At 38.3% G+C, this 17,905-nt stretch overlaps 1 protein-coding gene across 2 annotated transcripts in view; it reads right to left on the bottom strand.

Annotated features, from left to right (window-relative positions):
- STAG1 (stromal antigen 1) overlaps window positions 1-17,905 on the bottom strand; it is a 165,017-nt gene that overhangs the window by 94,176 nt on the left and 52,936 nt on the right. For both annotated transcript variants that reach the window (XM_053952242.1, XM_053952241.1), the window contains 2 exons: window positions 14,722-14,886; window positions 3,297-3,393 (listed from right to left, as the gene is read on the bottom strand). In XM_053952242.1, the coding sequence (XP_053808217.1) occupies window positions 3,297-3,393; window positions 14,722-14,886 (262 nt within the window). The remainder of the gene's footprint in view (window positions 1-3,296; window positions 3,394-14,721; window positions 14,887-17,905) is intronic.

Below are 17,905 nucleotides of genomic sequence, written 5' to 3'. Positions count from 1 at the left end.
GACATACCTGTTTTATTTTCAAGGATGGCAAACAGCATTTTTGCTGTTTTTCCATAAAGAAGTAGTATTTTAACACTTACCTTTTCATCTTTCTAAGGTACTATCTGATACAAGATCCTCCCTCCAGAAGCAGCAACACATTTTAAAAGGGTTAGAAACAAAAAGTGAATCACTGAATGTATCAGTCCTTGTTAACCATTTTTCTGCCACAAAAATTCAACATAACATGATGGAAAAGACTATACAGACAAGCTGTGAAAGGCAGGGACATTTTTTGTATTCTCAAATGAAAAAAGCAAGCAAGATAAAGTTGTTTACATAACCATTTCACTTCTTTGTAATCAAAATTAGCAAAGGCAACATATGTACAGATTGAGCAGGCAAACTAGAGGAAAGATGACATGACAAGTGACCAACTCCCATGCAAATCTGCTTATTGAACTGAGATGTTTTGACAGTTCAATACAGGAAACTTCTCATTTACAGCAACTAGCACTCTAAAAACACAGAAAGATTACTGGAGTCACACTAAAACCTAATCTCCTATGTTTTTAATGGACATATATTAAATAGATAATCAGAAGAGTTGACAAAGGACAGATATGCTTGAATATTTATTGAATTTTAATTTTTGCACAGGTATTTTACATTCACCAGCAGAAGCCACTAATTTAACAATTTACATAATACACCTGCTTACTCATATTTACAAGAGATCACTTCCCATTTCAGCAACAGCTACAAGCAAAGCTGGAAGATGCCAAGAGGTTCATTCAAGCATCTGTGCTGCCCAAGAGAATGGGATAAATATATAAAAATTAATGTTTCTCTAAACAGAAAGGTATTTTTTCAGGGTCAATAGTGCTGATAATGATAATAATGAAAGTTTGGTGCCTCAGTGTCTAATTAAAGCCAGTAAATGCACACACACTCTTCCACCTGCTCAAAACTTCTGAAAGACACATCAAGCTAAATGTACTTTACATATATTTAGATACTAAGTGATTCTAAGCACTATTGAAATGGCAGATTTTTAAACCTAGGATCACAATTTCCTGAGAAACTTCGTCCCAAGTTAGTTCTCCTTCTCCCTTCAGTTAATGATCACAAACTTAGATATATTATCATTCATCATTTAGATCCAGCTTTGGGAAAGGAGGCTGGAGAATCCAAGACAATGTTAGTGGAGCAAATTCAAAAGAAGAAAATTAAGGAAGATAAAGCAGTTGTTGAGATTCACAAGGGGTGATTATATTTATGAGAACTAGAAATAAGCAAGAATGTCAACGAAGTCTCTAAAGGGAAATAAAGATGTCATAACATATGATCTTTCCATAAAAATGAACCTTTGTCTTCCTCACAAAATATGTAACAACCCCTATTTCTCATTTCCATTAAGGACAGCTTGGTATGCACTTTACCCTAGGTGGACTACCAATAAAATCCACTCTCTTCTGATAAGCGCTTATTTATTCTAGAAAAAAAATATATTACTGGAAACTGCAAAGAATTGCCAGGATTTTAACCCTGTTCTACAGCTGTTACTGTACCCACTGCAGGGTACAGCACAGGAATAAATCTCCCAAACACATTATAGACTGGGGATAAGAAATTTTTGCTTCCTTTCTCCTACCATTGCTGTTTGGGAGGAGAAGGCACTGAAAGAAGCTCAGCAGAGATAGCCCTAGGATACAGAGCAGAGCACTGAAAATGAAAAGTCACCATTCAAGGAAAAGCCAAGTAAGTCAGTGACATCAGGCACTCGCAGTGCTACTGCCTCCCAGCCAGAAACAGAAAGCTTTTCTGGGAAGCACTTGCTCCAGCAGCAGATGGCTGACAGTGGGCATTCAGCCTGCATCACTCACCAACAAGGGGTTTAAAAAATAGGAGTCTGATCAGAGCACTGCTTTCTCTAATGAGGAGAAAGAAAGGGAGAATAAATTAGAGAGCAGCAGGGGAATGAAGGTATTTATGATATGCCTTCACCAAAAGCTTGCATCAACAATATAAACATATGGCCAAGGATGCCTTTGGTTTAATGCTGCCCAAATCCTTACAAATAAGCTTGTGGGGTTGCTTTTTTTTCATATACACACCTTCAGGAGAGAGTTAAAAAAAAAAGAAAAAGCACACAGAATACAGCTACATTCACATAAGCTGCCAAACACAACTGGAAAAGGTTTCAGGGGTTCTGTGTGAACAGTGCAGACATTGACACAGGCTGGTAACCTAAGCCCTATCCTTCAGCCCTTTCACAGATGCTCCCAGAGCTTCAGTCTTTCCTGTCATCCACAAAATAAGTTTATTTCCTTCAGCTATGAAAAAGGGTTGCTGAAGCTGCTGATGGTTCTTATTTCTTTTCTCTGATGCTTTTAACTACTCAAGACTTCACCTTATACATAAGAAACAAGAAAAGGGACTTCTACCCAGATCATTTGATGCTTAAAGGTGTATTCCCACATCAGATACAAAATAAAGAAAAAGAATTTCTAAATTATTTCTAAAAAATCCAAACAATTTGATCTCTTAGAATTTTCTTAATTAGTTGTTTTCAACTCTATTTGAAGTAAATTCTAGGAAGCATCAGAAAACAGTAAATAGCTTGGTTCTGGGTACTACAGAGAGAGTGGAGCTCTGTCTCTTTTCAAGGCTGAGTTAACTGAAAAAAGACAACACATGAAAAATTCATTAGAAGGCACAGTGTGGCAACAGAATGCTAGAATGGCTGACTGCTGCACGCCTGGTAATGGAGACTGCTTAAGTAGGGTATAAAAGGCAGGGCACTCGCTGCTGACGTGATAAAGGATCACAGAGGAACAAATAACACTGATGCTTCATCCACAGGAAATTCTTCTTGCTGTGAATTGAAGCCTGATTCCTTCCTCTTCAGTTAAAAAAAAAATCATTTTCCTAAAAGAAAGAAAAAATATCAAAGTTAAGGTATCGTTACCTACTAATTTTTTGCAATTAAAAAACTGGGAAGAAACGGAAAGGGAAAATAAAGCTATGCCTACCTGGAGTACCAGATCTTTTGTCTCCTGCTGCTGATGAGTAGAATGTCTCAGTGAGGATTTGTACACTTTGGCATGATGACAGGAAAGTGAGAAAGAAAAAGGGTAGCCCTTGACAAACAAGCTTTAAATCAAGTTATTCTGGAATGCAGACAGTATTTCTATACAAATCATGCACACAAGGAGCACCAATCCAAGTGTCTTCTCCATCTTTACCAGCATTTGCATTAACACACGTTTGTAGGTCAGATTTATTCTATACAACTTGTTTCCCATGTTCTGTACCTCGACATCCTGAACACTGGATAAAGAAGTTGATTAAATCCAGAAGTGCTATGTCCCTGTCTTGTTTATATGATTCAATCCAGTCGTCCACCACAGACTGTCAAGAAAAAAAGAATATTTATCAGAGACTTTTAAAAAGTGTTTTATTAAAGGCAAATTACTTATTCTTTTTAGAATATAATTTTATATTTGAGTATTTATTTTGCATAATTATACATGTGTACAAATTCAGGTATCTGCACCTTCTCTCTCTGCATAATTATACATGTTTACAAATTCAGATATATGCACCTTCTCTCAAGGTGGAGACAGAACAAATATTGTTAGAGAGTAGAACTATATGCACCATTTTCTGGTATTATATTGTATAAATACAAGTTCAAATTGAAATTACTGTAATTCCCCAACACTACTTAGAGAATTTTTTCAGTTTTAAAATTGTGTTGAAAAAAACCCCAAATATTGCTACTCTATTCAGAATGACTAACATATATTCCCAGAAAACTGATGAGTAGAAATACTTTGGGATAAATACTGATTTTATATTGCATAGTGAATATCTCATTCAGTCACTCAGGAACACTGTAAATAGTTCAGGAAAACAAAATATAATGAGGAATACGTAGTAAATAAAATAACACAGAGAAGTTGGACTTAGGGTGTTTGTAAGCTACTTGGATCACAGGATAGGACACTCAGTTTTTACCTGCCCTCAGAACTACAGTTATCCAGGAGCTATTTTCATCATCTCTGATATTCCAAGCTCCTCAGGTACATAAACACTGTAGGTAAGGAATTGTGTATATTGAATGTAATCAAATATTATGCTTTACTTATTTTATGAGGGAAAGGAAACTTTTCTGTTCTTCACATGCAACAGTGTTCATTAGGAAAAGCTCGATTATGTTATCAGAGCACACCTTGCAAATAGATTAGTTTATTCTGGACAGTTCAGGTCTACAATGAATTTCTATAAAATTAAATTTAAAAAACCACACACACAAACACCCCACCATACCCATACAACTGGCCTCTACCATGCTAAAAAGAAATCAATAGGAAAGGCAAAAAAAATCCAAATTTGATCTCTTAGAAAAATCTGCCTTTTCCTTAATTAGTAGCTGTAAGGTGGGATCTTGAAAAATCCCTCTGCAGTTTCCAGTTTATCCAAGTGCAAACTCCCAAGACTACCCTTGGCAGGTGTGTGAGGAAAAGGATGCAGCAAACCACTTGTATGTGTAGCAGAGACACACAGAACTCTGAACTGAGCCAAAGCACTCCATGTTTAACACACAGCACTACACTCACCCTTGAGCCAGGAGCAGACTAGCAGTACTATCATGTTATCCAACAAACAGCATCAATCTCTAAACACCCAATTTGCCAGGAAACTCAGTTTTCACAGGTTTTGCCTCCCAAAACACACACACATCCCCCACACACACACCCTGTAGGAGAAGCAATCTTAAAAAGGGGTCCATCTGCTACTTAGAAGAAATTAGAAAGCAAGTCTTGGCCTCTAAGCTTCACACAAGTTGAGGAAGCAGCAGCACAAAACCAGTTATCTAGAATGTTATCTCACTGTTATTTCATCATTAATTCAGACCTGTTCGTGGAAATATCAATTATTTCAATCAATCAGCAAAATTCTCTAGGGCACAGAAACCAAATGTAGCCAAATGTAAAAAGTATTTACTACACCAAATATTGACAGAGCTTAATGACCAGGCTGTTGGTGTACTACCAATTTACAAGATTTGTTTGAACAGCTCTATTACTGTAGATATCAGAACATGCAATTGCCAGAGCCATTTTTTACACTAAAGAAAATAGCAGCTGTGCAGGGCCAGGCAACAGGTTCACCTGCCCAACAGGGCTTATACATGTAGAGAAAAGCATAAGAAAAGGTCAAGAATACACTGATATTTTTGAGTTATTGTCCTTAAGACCCCAGCAAATTTCTTCTCTCATAGATATGTCTGTCTAAACCAGCTTTATATCTACATTGTCTTGCAGCATTGTGCAAAATAAAAGAATAATTGCAAAACAAAATAATAATTGTGTTTTAAACTTGACAATTGTTAGATCCACTTGACGTGACCCAATTCTTATGAAACAAGAAAAAACAAACTCCAAGCCCCTGTTTGCATTTTGCATGCTCCCATCTGGTCACCTCTTTCCAGGCAGAATATTCCTATCTGTGCCATGTGGCTTGCTCAGAAATAATTCTGTATCTTTATCCTTGCCCACTCTTGTCACACATCTCCTGACAGTTTCTGAAGTCTACTATATTCTTTTTTCAGCCTGGGAAATCTCAGCTGCTTTCCCTGAGTGTTAATAACTAGTTTCCCAGCATCTGTTCATTATCCACAGCTGAGTTTCACAGAAAACACTCCCTGTGGAAGTAAGGCTGGCCCAAGAAATTCCCTCCCATGTTCAGTCTTACTCCTGTTTGTTGCTACAACACACTGCCTCTTCAGCCATACCACTGCAGCTTCTCATGGACTGTGCTATAAATACTGCCAATGGACCCATCTGGACTTAAAAATATGGGGAGGCAAGGGAAGAAATGTGAAGGAATACCTTTAAATTTTTCTTCTGTTTCTTTTATACTATTATTTAGATGATTTTTGCAGCACTATCTCAAACTGCAGCATCAGTGCAGCTCCTCTCACTTCTATTTTTTGTCTGTCGTACAAAAAGAATTGTGTGGGACACACTGTGTCCTTGGGCACTGGGGGCCCACTCTGTCCTACCAGTGTGGCACTTGCACTTTCAACCCAAAACCATCATGCAATTTACAGAAAAATAAAGATAAGTGGCTCATCTCCAGACTTGGGTACCAGACTTGAGGCAGTGCAGTCTTCAGTGGCAGCAGTAGATAAGAAAAACAGAAAAATCAGAGCAAAGGTTCTCACACACAGTCAGTGTAACTCCCTGCTCCAAACAGGTACCTGCGGAGAGCTGGACAATATAATTGAGCGGCACAATGTTGTGTTTACCCCAAGAGAGCCCCACTGACTGAGGGGCTGCAGGAAACAAATCACATACAGGCACCTGACCTGCCAGCATCAGCACAGAGCCACATACAAACTGCATTCACTAAGCCCTAAAAATCAGTGCCCCAAAATAACACCCACAGGCCCACACACTCAGCCCCTGCGCACGCTTGGCATGCTGGCTGCCTAATTTTGTTAGAGATTACAGTTTAAGGCAACAGGAGATGATGAAGCCAGACTACATATGCTACAACAGTTGGAACTTACTCAAACTGTTGACTTTTGATGTAACAGAAAAGAGCTATAAAAACTGAAAACACTACATGAATAAATAAAAATGACACACATTAGACCCAAAAGAGAGACCAAGTATCAACTGAACCAAGACAAAACAGCAGTAATACAAATATCAGGAAAAAAAATTGAATACAAGCAAAAAAGGAACCAAACCACAGGCAGCACTGTAGCAAATGGTGCAACATGCAAGCCTTGCCAAAAATGGAATTATTTTGCATAAATATGCACAGAGAGAAGGACTCCTATTAAAACCAAGGATTTCTAACCAACAGGTCCCAGGTTACAGCAAACCCTCTTTTTATACATAATCCAAGAGCAAACTCAGGGAAATGGCCCACATTTGATGCCCTTGCCCAGAGATGTCCTGTTCTTGCCCCTCCCTGTCACCTGACCCAAGCACAGATCATTAACACCTTGAAGGCATGTGAGGTGACAAGAGGGAAGGACCAGGTGGCCCTTTTGGAAAGGAGGTAGCTACAAGCAGGTTCCATCTCCCAGAATTCATCCCCACAAGTCTCCCAGCCTACTTCCACAAAACACCTAGAAAAGAAGGCAGCAATAGATTCCATGAGCTGCTCCAGTGGTATCCATCTGCTTCCAGATGCTTTTACCTTCAGATGCAGGGGGGAGCATGGATTTAGCATATGGAAGTGTGCACTTACATGCTGTGCATGAAATACATGATAAAGTCAGCATTCTGGGGAGGCACAGGATCTAAAGGCCATGAGCTGCAGCCTGCCCAGGGGCAGCACACCCATGCTTTTGGGATTCACCAACTTCAAGGCACATGCACAAGGAAAAGGCTCCCTTGGCAATGAGCTCAATTCCACAAATAAAACCTCCAAATGACTCCAGTAACACCAACAACCTTCCTCCACTCCCTGCTGTCAGGACACATCTAAACACATATACACACACACTTACATACATGCACCACATCTCTGGGTCAGTCAACAAGCCCATACAGGTACATAAGAAAAATAAGACTCAAACTTTTTTTTTTTTTTTTAATTATGAAATGGCTTCTATTCTTATGAGAACTGAGTAAAAAAAAAAATCAAGGTTTCCCGCAAATGGCAGACGATGTATGGTACAAATACAGTCAGTACGAAGATTTTCCAAAGCCTGCAACAGTTTTCAAGAGAATCTCACAGAAATGAACTCTCTGATGATTCTGTTTTAAGAACAACTATGGAGCATAATTTGAAGAATATGGCAGGTAAGCAACCCTAAAGAAGTAAGAAGCCTAAATGAAGTCAAGCAAGTAGCAGAATAGATCCACAGCCCGAGTAAACAACTTCAAATCGATCAACTTGCAGAAATATTGACCTTCACATCTCAAAGTCTGCTAAAAGATAAACCAAAGCATTTTATGGTGCTGAAGAGGAACAGCAGCTTGGGGTTGCCAGTAAAAGCAAGTCAGATTCAATTAATTAAATAATGAAGCTAGTGATCTTATTAACTCCTCTAGGCTTTGCAGCTATGGATCCATTTCATATTCCCCCAGCGCGGGAGAATTTAGGAGCATTAAGTGCTGGCGGAAGCAGAAGGACTGACTGCAGAGGACACCTTGCCAGCTCGTGTAAATTAGCACAGTCCCACTAAATATTAATGAAAGTTGATTTAAAAAAAAACTATTTCACAATTTCAATTAAGTAAACATATGGCAACAGTGCTACAAACAAAAGGGAAAACAAATGACACCATATACAAAGTTCATGTTAAAATGGAAGATCTCAGTCAACTGTAAACCAAGGCAAATAGAGTATAAAGAACTTTATATAATTTGCCATTTCATACCACTGATCATGGACATACTTCATTTACAGTGAATATGAAAGAAAAAAATTACTCTAGAATGGGTGTGCAATGTGTTTACATCAAGGTAGAAAAAAATCCAAAAGTCAAAGCTTACACTAACAACTTCAGTGAAAAACCGAAAGTCACTCAAATGAAACTTTAAACTGATTAAAAAAGGAATGCACTGTGACATTAAATATTTCAATAACCTGTATAAAGAGCAACTCAAATAGAAAAGCAGAAATTACACTTTAACAGATAGTGAGAAGAACTTAGTACATTAAAAATAAGGACCCAGGAAAAAAAAAAAAAGGAAAGTAGTGAGAGACTTAAAACACTCTGCATAAAATTTTTTAAGGGAATCTGTTTAGGTTGGGTTGTTTAAAAAAGGAATAAAAGCCTTTTAAGGCTATATTTTGTTAAAACTGAAGAAATTACACAGATAGCTACTGGAGAGAAGGTGGTTCCTAATGTGTGAAAGTATGTGCAATTTAGATTGGGCAGTACACTCCAGGACGAGTGCCTGGCTGCATTCCAAACTGCAGGCAGGAAGTCTAATATACACCCAGTGAAAACCTAATATAAGGATAAGAAAAATGAACTGCAGCTTGAGGACATGCACTTTATTCTTTTTCTCTACGGATTGTATTTTAAATTATGAAAGAGTTCATTCTTTGCTAACACCTATCATGCACTTCCTGATAAGCCAAAATGATTTTCTTTAAAAAACCCAAAAAAATCTCACTTTAGGTAACAGTAAGCAAAGATGAGAAAATTTGTTTTCTGCAGCATCTACCTACGTAACTTTTTAATTTTTGAAGCACAGAGAGAAAAGGAATATACAATCCTAGAAGTATTTCTTCCCAATAAAACTAGGGTATTTATACTGTCGATACAGTATTATCTGTTTGGCATTCTTGTGTAAATAACTTATTTCTATGCAGTAGACGGGGTATTAAATATCATTACACGGGGAAATCAATGAAACATGTTACATTGAACCATTTGGGAGAAAAAACACTACCAAAAGAAAAAAAATATTATCTTAGGAGAATCTTAGAATGGTAAAGGTTAACTGGCATTACACTGAGTGCATAAAAGGTACTGGGAAAATTCTGCTTTCAAATAGACTAAAATCACAGGAACTCCTGAGGCTGGGCACTCTTGCCCAGCAGATCCACACTACTCAGAGCAGCAGTTCCTCACCTGAGTGCTCAGAAAATGTGGGTGCACCACACAAAGCTCTCACCAAGAAGATTTTCTAAGGTGGTACAGAAGTTTTGCAGGTGCTCATCTCTCACAGTTGACATGTTACCGTTTCCAAGGGGCTGTGTCTCTTTAAGCGGAGACAATCATGGGCATGAATGATGCCACAAAGCATCAAAACTGCTCATAAACATTGAGCACCAGAATGAAAATATACTTGGAGGAGTGCCAAAACAAAATGGAGCTACTCCAGCAAGAGATCCATCAATTTATTAAAACACCTGATTTGCATTCCTTTGCTCCCACAGTTTGTAAAGGGTTCACAGATCACCCCAGACACTTCAAAAAACATCAACATTCTAGACAGCAAAAGACTTCTCTGCCTCCAAGTATAATGAGTATTTTCAGGTACAAATGCTTTCACACACTGCACTACTGGCACTTATGTTCACATTAAGAGCAAAATCATCTCACATCTTATTAAATCACAAGGGAAAAGAAGCCTTGTGTGATGACTGCAGAAAATTTGATTTGGTATTAAGGGATACTCCTCTAATTAATTAATGCTTCATTTGGTGGCTAAATTGTTCCCAGTGTAACAACTGTAAAACCATGTACCTTTTTTTTTTTTTTTTAATTCAGTACCATGGAATCAAAAGTAAAGCAAGATTAGGCTACAGAAGAAATCTGTCGAGCAAAATGAAGATACTAGTTTAAATGTTAATAACAGATGCAGTAATTTTGCCCAGTAAACTTTAGAGACTGCATATTCAAACTCCTCAGGAGTTTCTGAGACAATCTGGGGAAACCCTGAGTTATTATCCATCCTTCAACTGGAGGATCCAGCAGTTAAAATACAATAAAGGCCAATTAAACTAAAACATGCATTTAAACACAAAGAGCATGTGTTAAATGCTTCATGTATGTCTGTATATTTTTAATCTTCAAAGACCTTTGCTTTCAGAAATAGCTGAGGGAGACACAGAGATGTGATCAGGCAAAAGACACTTCCGAGGGACAAAAGAAACTCTGAGAAGAGAGATCCATTAAGGCCCCTGAAGACAGACACCAGAGTGGCCCTGAAGTGCCAACAGTCAGAGGAAGGGAGAACACCCAAAATTCTTTTTTGCCACCTTATTCCCTTTTTTAGCTGCCATTGTCAGTGATAGGCTGTTGGATTTTTGGTACAATCCAGTTACAGCTGCTCTGATGTTCTTAATCTCAAGGATCTATGTAAAAACACACATAATTCCTCCTGCACAAGGTAAATACAGTTCTACAGTCACTCTAATCAGGAATAAGTCTGACCTACTGCCAGAGATGGACTTCCCAAGGCAGGGTAAGCAGAGCTACAAATACTGCTTTACTTGGACAGCAAGGGAACCTCAAAGGACACAAATCCCCACGTGCCAAGATGGGCAGGTAAGAACAGTGAGGAACCCCGTGCATCCCTGATTTCTGGAAAGACAAGGAAGAACTGGTGGCATCATGAAAAAATTCCATTTCAACACACTAGATACTTGGATACTTATCTTAAAATACTTGTTGGCATATAACGGAGCCATATTTATTCTGAACTATATCTAATCAACACCAAGATTACCTTTTATTAGCTGAGCATAAGCAGAGACAGCAATTTTTAAAAGTTTTTTTCCCTCAAAATCAGTCTCTACTCTATAGTGAACTGCCAACAACAATTAAGGGTGACTGGTAATGCATGGAATATTGCAGAATTATCAAGGCACAGATCTGTTCATGTTTTGGTACTGAACACCTCCTACAGTTACTGATGATGCATTCTCTCCGATGTTCTAGGGGAACAAAACCCTTTGCAGACAAGAAAGCAGAACATTTCTATGCTTGGTTTGACCACCAGTAGTACAAACTTCATTACAGATAACTGGTCATAGCTCATGAGAAATTTGCAGTCTGAGTCCTAAACAAAATCTGATCTCATCACAAGCTCTTTATTTCCCTGTCATCTTAACAGCAGGGTCAGAGATCACTGCAGAGATGTCTGAAGATTTTAGCTACCAGTCAGTCTCTGCTTGGGTGGCTCACCTGGAAGAGCAGAGGCTCACCCAAGCCTTCATTCCCACCAGTGGGCAGCTGAGCCCATGAGAAATGCTGATAGAGACTGTTCTGCCTATGGAAGTTCAGAGTAGGGAAATGTAGAGGATATAGCTGTCGCCATAAAAGGATATAACTAAAAAATAAATATATGGAAGAGATAAATGACAAAAAGCAGAAGAGTATCATGTTTAACTATGAAAACAAAAATCACTTAAGAAGTTCTATGTACAGTCTTAATGGAGTAACACTTGAAACTGTACCTGCAGAAAGCATGAGAAGGTCATGTCACACTTCATACACAGAGAGCTGCTGACAGAACAATTTCTGAAGCACTAACTGTACAAAAGGTTACAGAGCAAATGAAAACCACCGACAACCATCTGATACCAACTTAATGTGGGCATCAAATAGATTTACAGAGTTCAAGCAAGACACAAGCTGCACCTCATGACAGAGGCAAAGATTTTATGCAAAGAGCAGTCCTGGAATTATGTATACTTGAAATACAAAAAATTAAACTGATTTTATTTCCCTGGAAGAAGCAACCAGCAATAAGCCTGAAGAGAAGTAATAAATGAATCCTGCTGTGAGAACCAAAATAGAGAAGCTTAGAAGTGAAAATTGAATTCAGCAAAAGACTTTTATGAATTGGCATCACAAAGGCAGAAAAATCTAACAGCTAAAAAATAATTCTAAAAGCAAACAGCAGGAGATGATAGATCAGAAATGAAAGCACATGATTTCCATGTAATCTCAGAAAATATTAATTGAATTTTCCTGGGTTTTCATTGCTAGAAGCAAACTCAGGATCACTAGAAAAAAAAGTATGTTCATATTACAGGGAAAGAACTAAATATTGAGAAATAATATGTTCAGCCAAATACAAATATATGGTGCTTTTTTGAAAACTGCAATATTGACAAAATTGCTAAAGCTGAACAAAAAACCTACATCAAAATATGAAAAACAAAAATGCCAAACATTCCTAATTGTTACATCAAAATCTCTAATCTATTACAGAAAAATACAAGTATAAAGACACTAATAAATTTGCTTTACAGAACCTTCGTTTCACATGAGATGATTGTCCAGAAGTGCAAGTTAAAAAATATTAAATCACATTTTGCATTCTCTTCCCTACTATAGGGTTTCTTTAATTCTTTAGGATATTTTTACCAACAGTAAATTTTTCAAAGGTGCCCAAGCAATGCATACTCCTGAAATTAGGGCTCAAGTTGTTTATGCCGGTTTGCATCCAAGGCCTTCAAATACTCATGCCTATTCCTTTCCTGTTGCATATAATCTTCCCCTGCATAGCTGGTGCTGTGTACTTTTTCTCCTATCTGCAGGTTAGGCATGTGTGTATGTTTGCATCACATGCATATGTGATTTGTGGATACAGGTATGTTTATGTGAATATAAAGACATACATCCATATACATATACAAATGCATATACATGCAATACATGCAATATCTACGTGCATATACAAATTTTCCACTTCTCAATTGCTTTGTATCTGAATTCCAAAGGTTTCTTAATACAAACATGCAGACAATTTTTTTTTAATTTAATCTGCAGGAGACTTGTGTCAGCATCTCTTTTGAAATAGATAAAAAGTATCAAAGTCAATTCCACATACACACAGAGTCATCAAATATCAAAGCAGTCGCTCATTCCTTTCCATTTGGCTTCTGCAAATATCAACAACTCTAAGTCAACTATACTACATAAAGTATATTGTATGTTCTGTACCACAGTAAAACCAGAAAATAGACTCCAGATGTTTCCTCAATGCCTGCCAAAAACAAAATTTGAAAAAGTGCTGAAAACCAAAGTTGGAAGCTCTGTTGTAGGAGAAAAAGGCATAAGGAATCCATAGCTTTGTTACAAGTAAATTTGTTCTGTCTTCACCTACTAGATAAGAAGGGTCAATCCTGAATAAGTGTAAACACAGAAACTATGAAGAACAAAAATTCTCATTTCCTTCTTGTGTATTACTTCTTTAATATTGAATCTCATACTTTTCACAGGTTTGAGACAGAAAATTTTCAACAACTTTCACTCATTTGCAATATTTGATTTCTGTGAGATTTAAAAGAGGCTTAGGTTTTAGCTATACTAAAATTAATATTGAGAATGGGACTTAGGACCTAATTTTCCTAATTTGTACTTTTCTCATGTTAGTCAGCATGAGAAAAGTACAAATTAACAAACTAACTGATACTGCCTAAGTCCTGTGTTGTTGAAATGCTAAGTAAAGGAGGTTTGCTTAAACAATCCTTCAGAGCAGGAATGACTGTTGGCTTTGGACTACATGGGCTGAAGAGTGTTTTGGGCCCACTGATTCTCCTTTGCATATCAAACCAAGGGCTGCAGCACAGCAGCTTACTAAAAACCACACAACACTCTCAAAACTAATAATCTGTGCTGGATCTTGAGGTGCAACTCACCTGGCCCCACATCCTGTAAACTGAACTGATCAAAACATAAGAGGGTAAGAAACATTTCTAGGGGCAACTAGGACAATCTTATTTATTTTACAATAAATAAAAATTTCCCTTCAGGATGTGTCAACGCTTTCCCTCAGACTCAGTGGAAGTCTAGGCAAATAGTTAATCCTTCACCTGCTGTCCTGATGGGGACAGCAGGAATGCAAGTTGCAGTGCAAAGTGCTCCAAACTGCTTGTGTGAGCAGGTATTCTTGAAAAAACAAGTGAACGAAAAAGGCTTGGATCCATCATTACTTTCATACACTTTTTGCCCATATAAAGCTTTATGCTTAATATCAACATACATTTTTAACTTAGGAGTAATGAACAAAATAATGGAGAATTTTAAACACATGACCCTGCCAGGTCTCTTGTTCTTCAGCAGGATACATGACAGCCCTCAATCAGAACCCACTCAGTCCTGTACTTTATCCTACGCAGTCTGTTGGACCAATGCAGTCATGAGAAAATACTACTGTTTACAAAAAAGCACAGCTTAGACTGGACTCCAGACAGGATACACTGAATTGTGAGGAGGAACACAAGTAGATATTTTACCTGCATAGCACTCTTTCCCAGCTTAACCACCTCGAACAAGGTGACAGGGTCCCCTTCTCCATTCTGCTGCGGGTGGCCGTTGGCTCTCCCACGACTTGCTCCTCGAGCTCCAGCGTCAGAACGCCCCTTGTCCGCTGGGGACTTCCGGGGTTTCTTCGTGGCAGACTGAGCAAAGGAAACCAGCAGAGTGAAAGTTGATTATAGCTACATCTGAAATCACCCAATGTTTCTTTATACACACAGTTTATCTTTATAATCCATAAACATTACGTGGTTACACCCTCACACACATTTATACACACAAAGATCACGGGATGAGACAGGCTGGAAGGTATCTCCAGAGGTCTCCAGCCTGACCGCCTGCTCAAAGCAGGGTCAGCTAGGAAAATAAATCAGGACTTTATCCAGTCAGGTACATATCATTTTATTTATCAGTAGTTGTTGAGGGACTAGTTAAAAGTCACTGTCATGCCAAGGTAGGTAGTGGTTACCCCAAGACAGTGGTGAAGTCCCAATGCTGGAGTACCAGTTCATGTCAATCCCTGTATGAGTCTTACACAACACAGACATTAAGAATAACTGGTGATTTTAATGAATGATCTTTCTAAGACAGTAAGTTATTAAAAATACATTTGCCACATTAACATTAATTTTCTGTATTTTCATTTTCATACAACTTTTATAAGAAACAGTGTACATAGTCAGCTCTTCAACTCAAATCACCAGATTTGTACAGCCAGATTTAGTAGATCAGCATAACAGCCTCTTGTTTCAAAATTTTCAGTTAAAGCATTTTCCCTTTGAGTCTAAATTATTTAATGCAAATTTTCTCTATGTTCTTCAAGGTTTTAATCAGGTGGTATAGACACCACCTGTCAAGATTCACCTACTGAACAGTTTGCTCTGAATTTAAGTCATTTGTGAAACAGACAAAAAAAATTCAAGGGAAAATAACATCAGATTTTTTACTTCCATATTCTATTCTTTCTCCCTACTGTGAGGCAAACAAAAGCAAAATCTGCTGTTTTCCACAGAACAGTGAAGCTATTGTGAGGAATTATGTTAAAGAAAACAAAACACAAGCAACTCAAAGATTAAATTTTGGACTATATCCTCATGGCACCATTTACTCAAGTATATTGTCAGCTGAGTTTCTATTAATGCTTTTACGTAAAGAACACAAAGTCAACATTTTCAGTTGCATATTACAGTGCAGACACATTGAGAATTTTACTGCAGAGGAAAGGGATCTAATTTCTGACAGAGAGCTGGTAGAAGACAGCCCTGAAAAGTCCAGCTTTCCCCATGCTTTAAAAGGAATCACTGCTTTAAAAGGGGTGGGGCCAGAGGGCTGAAGCAAAGGGCAAGGTAGAGTGCAACTGCCTCTTGCAAATATTAAATTAAGGACTTGCATAGAAATGCAAGCTGGAAAGCTTAAAATAATGTACAATCTCTGTGACGTTTTCTGGATAACATTTGCACTTAGGATCAAAAGAGTATCTCCTCAGTGAATTTTTAAATATGTGCAAAGCTGCCTGTAACAGCAAAAATATAATCAACATATGAAATGTTTAAGTTCTACTGAGCTTAAAAGAGACATTTGATCACTATTTATTAAAATGGGAAAGAATTAGAAGTAAATGGACTCTTTTGAGAGGTATAATCCATACACTTATTCCATCTGGGAGACAGTAAGCTCTTCACCTAGCTACAAGGACTGCTAAATGAAAGCTTGAATGCAAACCGATGCCCTCCTCAGAAACTAATGCAAGCCCCCTCTATGCTCAGGTTTTCTCAATGTGTAATTGAAATAGAGACATTAAACGCTGCAAAAATGAAGGGAAAAGTAAGAGATGGATGTGAAATGCACATATCCAAAGCTACCTTGTTAATGAAAGAATGAGAAAAGCTGCCTGTTTGAGTACCTGAGCATGAGAACCATGGACACAGGCTCAAAACGTGTAATCACTAGGCACATAAATGGCCAGTTTCAATTCCCTTTGTCAGGTATCCTGGGAAAAGGGAGTGCTTTGACCAAGGCTCCCAGTCTGAGCTGGAAGGGTGAGATCACCACCGAGCCCTCAGAAGAGGTACAGAAATAACTGACAGATGTACTTCTGACAAATTACTGGGTAAATCCAGGTTCTTCAGATCCAAGTAAATACCTCAATATCCTGGCCCTGAATTAGCACCAGGTATATTACCGAGTCTATTTGAATAAAATTTCTCTCTGGAGTAGATTTTCTTTTGACAATGAGAACATCTCTCAGAGTGGAAAAAAATCTTGCATCTAACAAAAGCCATTGTGTATCCAAGCTGGGGTAGCAAAATCCAGAGGCAGGATCTGTATTGAATCCTGTCTCTAGAGACAAAACAAGTAGACAAGATGCTCCACTCAAGACTGAAGAAAACCCAAAATGTGAACTTTCTGAGCTAGGCAAGGATTAACACTGTCTTCAGGTGGAAAGGCACTAGTGGAAGGGCTCCACCCCTCAGCACTTCCACCCAGCCTGCATCTGGCAGGAAGCCCAAGTTCAATCTCACTCCAGAGTGTGAAGATGAAACAAAGTCACGAATATAGGTCCTCCAGCAACTGTCTTGTGCTCCAAAGTTTTGCAAGCATAAAGCACATGGCATTCCCTTAGTCATTAACACACAATATTACAATGCAGTTGTCAAACATTATTTGCACATGATGTCTGTGAATTTACAGAAAGAAACTTGGCAGGCCATGTTGACAGGTTTGAGCTTCATACAGGTTCCTGCCTCTGGGCCCAAAGTTCAGTAAAAAATCCTACTTCAAAGAGACCAATCAGCCACTAGAATAATCTCCCCAGGGAATTTGGGGGTTCCTCAACATTGAGCAGTTCAGATTCAGCTAGACAGGCTGCTAGGGCATCTTCTCTAGACCGTGTTTTTGCCAGACAAGGTTGAACCAAATGATCTGTGAGGTCCCTTCCAACCTGGTATTCTATGATTCCATCCCAGGATGGACACATCCCCCACCACCACTGGAGCAAATGAAGGCAAAGGCAGGACTGGTACATCTGTAGAAACACAGATAAGACTCATTCATGATACAGAGCATCCGTGGCATATCTCCAAAGGTAGGCTGCTCTTGGAAGTGGAGTTTCAAAAGCTACAAATCTAAAAATTATGTTTGGCTTTGAGGATGCCAGGCACA

Source organism: Vidua chalybeata, chromosome 10 (genome assembly GCF_026979565.1).
Source record: "Vidua chalybeata isolate OUT-0048 chromosome 10, bVidCha1 merged haplotype, whole genome shotgun sequence".
Classification (NCBI taxonomy): domain Eukaryota; kingdom Metazoa; phylum Chordata; class Aves; order Passeriformes; family Viduidae; genus Vidua; species Vidua chalybeata.
Note: the sequence above shows the minus strand (reverse complement) of the source record. Positions and strands in the feature narration are given on the sequence as shown.